Source organism: Montipora foliosa, chromosome 1, assembly GCF_036669935.1.
Source record: "Montipora foliosa isolate CH-2021 chromosome 1, ASM3666993v2, whole genome shotgun sequence".
In the NCBI taxonomy this organism is placed as follows: Eukaryota; Metazoa; Cnidaria; class Anthozoa; order Scleractinia; family Acroporidae; genus Montipora; species Montipora foliosa.
In genome coordinates, this window is record NC_090869.1 from 17,785,500 (window position 1) to 17,792,999 (window position 7,500).

The 7,500-nt window shown below is 39.5% G+C and overlaps 1 protein-coding gene across 3 annotated transcripts in view; it reads left to right on the top strand.

Annotated features, from left to right (window-relative positions):
- Positions 1–604: 604 nt before the first annotated feature.
- The window catches only part of LOC137991655 (uncharacterized), a 6,912-nt gene continuing 16 nt past the window's right edge, over positions 605–7,500 (top strand). The window contains exons 1-2 of one of the 3 annotated variants that reach the window (XM_068836709.1): positions 605–1,234; positions 4,475–7,500. The exon at positions 4,475–7,500 is cut by the window's right edge and continues 16 nt beyond it. In XM_068836709.1, coding sequence (XP_068692810.1) covers positions 4,501–6,069 — 1,569 coding nt within the window. In that variant the 5' untranslated portion in view covers positions 605–1,234; positions 4,475–4,500 and the 3' untranslated portion in view covers positions 6,070–7,500. Of the gene's footprint in view, positions 1,235–2,114; positions 2,440–4,234; positions 4,354–4,474 lie in introns of those variants that run through there. The other 2 variants (XM_068836711.1, XM_068836715.1) reach the window with 2 other exon arrangements.

Here is a 7,500-nt window from a genome sequence, read left to right on the forward strand (position 1 = left end):
GCGTACGACACAACCGTCATCATCTTCGCAATCACGTTGTCGGGGTATCTAGACGCACATGAGACTTAAGATGTAAGACTTGCTTTCGAGCCGGAATCTTCAACGCAGGACTCAGTGTTGCATTTGCCGAATTTGTGCAGTAGAGATGGGGTAAGAACAGGGAACGGGAGGAGGGGAGGGGGGGGGGGTGGGGTGGGGCTATAAATGAATAACCAAGGAGACAAGATATTGCAGAACTTTCCCTACCGTTTACGACAATTCCACTCCGTAAAGTGAGTTACGACACGGTAATGCTCAGAAAGATCACTTTTCCCCTCAGATATGGTTTCCATCGTCAGAACTGTTCAGTCCGTTTCACATAATTGAATGAGACTACAATCCTGGACAAAAGTGTTGGGAAGGTAGCGTCACTTTTGACATAGGTCACGTTTTCCGACTTCTCGCTGAAAACTAATTTTGCTTATATTAGTTCTACTAATATTAGAGATAATACTAACCATTATAATTATTTAACTTAAATAAGTAACCAATACCGAACCAACTTCAATTCAACTTGCGTCTCTACGTATTAAATAAAAGTGTGGCCTGAAACGATGATATTTTATTGAAGTTAACTTTATGTGCTAGGGAAAAAAACAAAACCCTAAACATACTATAAATGGAAAAGCAAACAGCAACTGACTAATATGACATAGTTAAATTGCCTAGAAAACTTCTTTTAGAAAATTATAGCCCTCCAGGCGATCAGTTAGATACGCGAGTTAAGATTTATTTAGAAAAGAAAGGAGGAAATGTGTGCATTTTCCTCCTATCGTGATTTTCCCAGGCCTTTTGTTTAATTGTTTGTTTGTTTAGTTTTTGTGTTGCTTCGCTTTAAACAAATGCACTTTAATTCGCCTATAGTTATAGTAAAATGAAAAATTTGAGGGATACCGAACAAACATGCATAATAACATGATCGTAGTATGTCTTTGCCCTTTCTCGAAGATCAAACACGTAATGATGAGCATGTAACATAAGCATTAGGACGTCAATATTATGTTCAATGACCGAATTACTGGTAGCGTGGCAAATATGCACGCATAAAATTACAGCCTGAAAAAGTTATGTAAGTTGTCGCCGACCACTTTCCGGCTCCACACAAGACTTAACGTCCATTCGTTGAAAAGCGAACGTTTTTGCTGAGTGTGCTTAATAATAATATAAGCAAGTGAACAGGAGCCATAGTTAAGAGGTAAGGTACCGGATCTCGCTTAAGTTATCGCGCGGCCCGATATTTACTCTTGTTTTACTTCCTTTCACCTTGAATACTATTGGATTATGCTCAGCCTGATAATCGATCCTCGCTTTTTGATTGAATCACTTCGATGTTTTCACACCAGGTTTTTCGGTTCCGACGATCCGGCGGTTTTTGTTCTGATGGCGCTCTAACAACGAAGCGGAAAGTTTTTTCCTCGCTATTGTCGAATTCAACTACACCACGAATTTTGGTCAAAATGTTCCCACCCGGCACGATTTCATACTACTTACCTGTCTTTGTTATTTGAGTTGTTACTCTCTATGCGTGGCCCACAAATTGCAGACAACTTCCTATATTCACTACACCTATATTCCTAAGTCAACGCGCGTGTAATGACGCGACGGCGTCGTGGTCGTTGGATATGCACGTGGTTGCGCCGCATTCAAATCCCGTCCATTAACTAGGTTTGTGTTTGGTTCCAAATTCACTTCTATCGCGAGTAGTCAATTGGGTGTCCTCCAGTCAAGTTTCTTAATCATCTTCTGTCAAGTTTGAAGGTCTCCTTCAAGTTCGCGTGGATTGGCTCAATGGCCAAGAGCACTTCCACTACAAAGCCATTTGCCGTTTACCTCACGGAAGTCTAAACGTCACCTTGATAAGAGAATTCGAAGAAAAATGAATTAAAAGGTCAACTATGCTATATTTCTGCTATCTAGTTCGTCATATGCGTGGAATCTTGGCAGATCAGGCTTCCTTCGTCACTTATCTTCGTTTACTAGTAACGTGTAAGCAATATTATAAGATTTGGCAACAGTAATCCGTAAAAAAAAAAAATAAAAATACATATCACGGTTGCCAGTGTAAGTTGGCCGGGCTGATGATAGTCATGTTGATTTGTTTTTAAATCATCGCTAAACCCACCGTGTTACCCCTGTTGTTTACAGTGTTTCCTTCTACACTGTTCTTCTCTTTCATTTGACGCAAATTTAGTAAAATCTTTCTTTCGACTTTATTAATTCCAGTCGGTTGATAGTATCGGGGAGTTAAACAGAGAACAAGACTCGAGCACTATTAAGCCTTTTAGACGTATCACTTGCTATGAAATCGTCTTCTATACCCGGAAAAAAGTACTTTCTGAAAAGTTGTGGTCACAGCTGGACTGAACGAAAACAAGAAGTGATGTCATTGTTGACTAAAAGGTAAACGAGAGCCATTTTTACCGCTAAACCGGTTTTATCTGATTTTCACCATTCAGATCGGCAGACACGAAAACAGCACTTTTAATTATCACATCGCAAAAACTTGCTCGACAATAAACTAAGGGTGCGTTCGATTGACCGTATTCCGTACCGAATAGGAATACATGGAATACAAGTTAAAAATCCTTCGTTTTGATGGAGATTCACATTAAAATTGTCAAACATCTGCTAAAATGCTATTTTAAACATATTTTTGTTATCCTTACTCCTTCGAAACTCGCCAAACATACCGTTTTAATCACCACTCCACGTATTCTTATTCCGTAACAGGGTCGATCGAACGCGCCCTTAGTTATATTAAAATTAACGTTCTTCGATCACCTGTAAATCACTGCTTTGTTTAAATAATGGTTTGAAACGTCAGGGGTATCTTCCAAAACAAAAAGATGCAGTTCCTTCTTATGAATCAATGACGACGTTCGTGCTTTAAGCTGGACAAAACGTGATCAGTTTCCGTTTGCGGAGAAACATTTGAATAAGGCTCTGAGGTGCTTACCAGTTACAGGAACCGCATTGGCAAGATAACCGATCCTGATCTGATATAAAGGGAGAATCGTGAAATGACAAAAATATAAAACATCAAAAGTTACAGAATGTGCATCGATTAGCCGAGTCCATAAATTCTGAAATGGTCTCATCTCGCGTTTGCAAATGGTACGGGATAGCACCTTTAAGTTTCCTCTTTAGGCGTTTTTATTTTTCAAGAAATTAAACAAGATTACGCAACAGAAAAGGGAACTGAAGAGGAACGTTTGGTCTTTAAGGAAGATCGTATATTGTGAAAAAAAAAAAGAGAGCGGAAGATCGTAATGTGAAAGAAAAGAATACACGATCAATGAATATAGAAGAAAAAAAAAGAAAAAAAGAAATAAAACCTCATCACCGTCAAAAAAAAAAAAAAAAAAAAGAAAAAAGCAAGAAACTGAATAACTTGTAACTGACATGGACGAGACACTGAAACTATGAAACAATACAGACAAAAACAATTCTGGAAAAACCTTTTTTTGTGGTTAACCAACGCTGAAGAGAAGCTATCTAGATTTGAAAAGAAACCGGTAGTGGAATCTCGCAAGGAATATTGAAAAATACAACATAGTTTGTTGTTTTCATTGACAAAGATGGCTTGCCCTTAAGAATAAATTTAAGCTTTTCTTAAGAAACAAAGAAACCTCTTCAGTTAGTTTTCCATAAGCTAAGTTTTAAAATAGAAAAAAAGTAAAAATTATCATAAAAGAAAAATCCTTACGCAGCAAAGTATTCTCATACTACAACGCAAACCAAGCGGAAAGTATTCTTCACGTCGTTGCGCCCAATATTAGAAGAGTATTTGGATTTGTCAATATTATAGTGAATCAAACTTTTTTCAAATGTTTGGAATATCTGTATCGTCATGTTTTTCAAACTTGTCTGTGCCATCCACATACCAGTTTTATTGGGGAGGGGACACCAAACACTAGCTAGATTACAGCGCAAGAAACTTAGCAGTGGATTGATATTGGAAGCAATTGTTTTTCGAACAAAAGAGCTATTGAATTTTGTTCAGAGGGGAATGGGCTCATTGAATCCAATACAGTTTCAACCGTATTTCTATCCAACTGTTATTTTGGTGGAAGAGCATAGTGTATACACTGAACTACTGCTTTGTTCAGCCAAATCAAGGTACTGAATTAAAAAAGTCTGTGTGCAAATAACAGTTTGCATTGACTCATCAGAAGAGTTAAAATTATCATTTCTGTGGCAGACAAGTGCCTTCTAGCAGTATTAAACTGTCTCGTTTACGAGACACGTCACCGGACATAATTCCCTCAGAGAACGATGTTTTAATCAGTGGCTTTTACACGCTCAATATAAAACGTAATTATGCAACATTGTTTGCTTAATTTAGAAACAAATTGTCGATAGACGTTTGTTGAAACACAAAGTTTGAAAGGGAGACTTCAAGGTGATTTTTTTCGTTTCATTCAATATTTTTCAGCCACGGCTACCGAGGGTAACGCCAAGATGCCAACTAGCGTTAATAGCGAACAGTCGACAGTTCGCAATGTGCGCCAGTTCCAAGAAGGCCAACCTAGACAAGACCAGCGCGGTGTGCCAAGATTGCTCATTCGACACTCTTTCAGCCATGGAGCATCAACACGAAGAAAAAGAATTTTTTGTTTGTGTATTCTCTGTTGGATAATGGTCTTGTGTCTTACAGGCATAATTATCATTGCGGTGGTACATTTTCAAAGCTCTGACAGCAAAATAGATCAGATAACTGCCGCGGCTTTAATCGGCTTTGGTGTATTACTTATCGTTGTGCTGGGCTGGTCTGCGATCCTTTACACCAAGTTTCAGAAAAGTTCGAGTCCAAGACGCGATTCACTAAGGCCGCCTGCTCCAAGAGAGGACGTTTTAGCTTTTGCTTCTTCTGAAATTCTCGCAAGAGGAGCATCAACAATATCCACCAATAATTCAATGTCTCATTCAGATAGTTCGACCGAAGGAAACCCACCGAGGCGGCCAGTGTTTATCATTCGGGAACCACCTCGCGATGACCAACGGAGATTTATTGATCCTTCGCATACCCGCTTCGTGGCTTACCATCCAGCACCTGCTATTCATAGATCAACTAGAGTGCTGCGGGAGTATCACGAACGCGCTCCTGGAGTTGCCCGACCGCAAGTGTCACGTTTTCCAGAGCCTTCTCGAGGTTATACCGAACCTCCAAGATTAGTTGCTGACACCGATCGTGTTATTCGTCATGTTAGGGCTCACTCAAATCCGTTGCCTCCACCTTATCAGCCGGCATTACCTTTGGCACGTCCATTATCAGAAAGTTTACCCATGGGTTTTCCACCTCCTGCCTACGACAGAGTCTTTGGTAGACGGCGCGGAAGGTGTGGATCGACTGCTTCGGTGGAAAGTACACTGTATCCCCCTGATTATCAATCTGCACCTCCTTCACCTTCGCATTTGCCGCCCGTGGTGGCACCGGAACGACGAGCGTCGCTTAGTGTGTCTCCAGATCAAGCAAGAATCGATCTCGGTATCCAGATCTCTTCTTCACTCCCTCCTTTGGGAAGGGCAACACGCCTATTAGATCCATCGCCTCAACCAACCGCGCAACGACCATCGCACACTTCGGAAATGGCAAATGGTGAGAACGTTATTTACCAGAGCCCTCCGCCGAGATCAACACCTGTCGCAATTGTATCGGAAACACGCCAGCTCTCGCCTAATCATAATCGATCAGCAGCGACCCCGTTTCGTTCATCACCAAACTCATCCAGTCAGGTTCGTTCACCAGTGACACTCGTTTCTTGTGTTTCAGAACGTGCTACTCGCCAAAGCAACACTTCTCCAGTTTTTTTAACAAACAATCGATCACCTTTTTCCCGTCCCATACTATCTCTAACAGCACCAGAGAACATTATTCAAGAGAGTGTTGACCATGAAGAAATTGAAGAAATTAACGATGGAATTGCGGAAAATGAAACTTTGAGAACAACCAACCAGGTTGATCAAGAAAGACCAAATGTAGTTCTTGTGTATCTATCCCAATCACGAGAAGAGGAGATAATTGTGTAAGAGACAAAACCTTCATCTTGAGATCATACCATGTTTACTTTTGCCGGCAACTCTTAAAACTGCACGACTCCTAAAATTGTCTTGGGCCTGTTTTTTAAAAGTCTCCCGTAAATTAAGTCGCCTTAGGTAAGTTGATTAGCTGTGGAAACTATAGATTAAGCAAAGGGTGTAACCAAATGAGTGGGGTTCGTGCTCTACTCCTTATCTGATAGAATCTGTCATGGTTTCGTCGATAAAAATGATGGTTGATAACTATTCTTATTGTTTCCCCTTCTCTTTTAAAACTAGTTTTAAACATAATGATTACGTTTTTGTTTCTTTACTGTACTGGAAAAGAAACCTAATACTCTAGAGAGACAAATGAATATAATTATAATTTGGTGACTGGTACGGTTCAATAACTTGTAGTAGCATAGTCTTCGGTAATCGTACAACTCGGGCGTCACATTTTATTACCTTTATTAACTAAATTGTTAGCACTTTGCGTTAAATCCTGCAAAGTCTCATCGGCCGTAATATTTCATGATCAAGATCAACTTCGTTAATCTTGTTTGGAAATTTATGAATAATTAAGTTGTAGCGATATTGTGAACGTACCGAAAGCGAATTATTATTAAATATATTTGAATGTTTGCTTTTGTGATATTTACGAAAGGAAACCACTACAGCAAGCCAGGGCCGTGTCTAACTAACTAATATAAAGAAAGAAATATAAGCCGTAAAGAGATAGCCCTTCAGCTTGCTTATCTACAAATAACAGGTTAGAATCTTCAACCTTGGCGACTAAAAAATCTTAATTTAGCTGATCATTTTAAACATGGTTGTTTTCAAACATTTAGGGACAACTCAAAGACAAACAACCCGATGCAAGTCAACAATCACAAATCCAATGAGTTATTTCCGCTTTTACTTGAACCTCTTTTTCAGGGCGAGGCTGAGTGCGCAATCTCTCTTACTAAATTAGTTTTACACTTCAACAAAAATGACAGTCGTAGACACGCCTTAAAAAAAAAAAACAGAATATTACATCTCGGAAATGAGCTATCGAAGAAACTATGTAATGTAAATATTTTGTATATTTAAAAAATATTACAAATAAGATAATAAGTATAGGTGTATGACCTCATGCAAGAGCGAATTAGATGAGAGTTTTGTTATGGCATGGATGGGCTCCCCAGCACTATCACAAATGAGTCAATTTTTAGAATACCCGTTCCCGCGAAAATCAGTTGTCTCGTCCCTGAAAAAACCTGGCAGAAGCAGTCACACGTGACACGGCTTTTTCTGATTGGTTAAAATTGGCGCCCCTTTGTTTGTTTCGCGTGCAAAGTATCTCCGTGTAATAAATACATCTGTGACTGTGATGGGAAAAGACCGCAAAGTGATATATCAACACTCTTGTCTAATTCACTCTCAGTCTACTAATGTCAA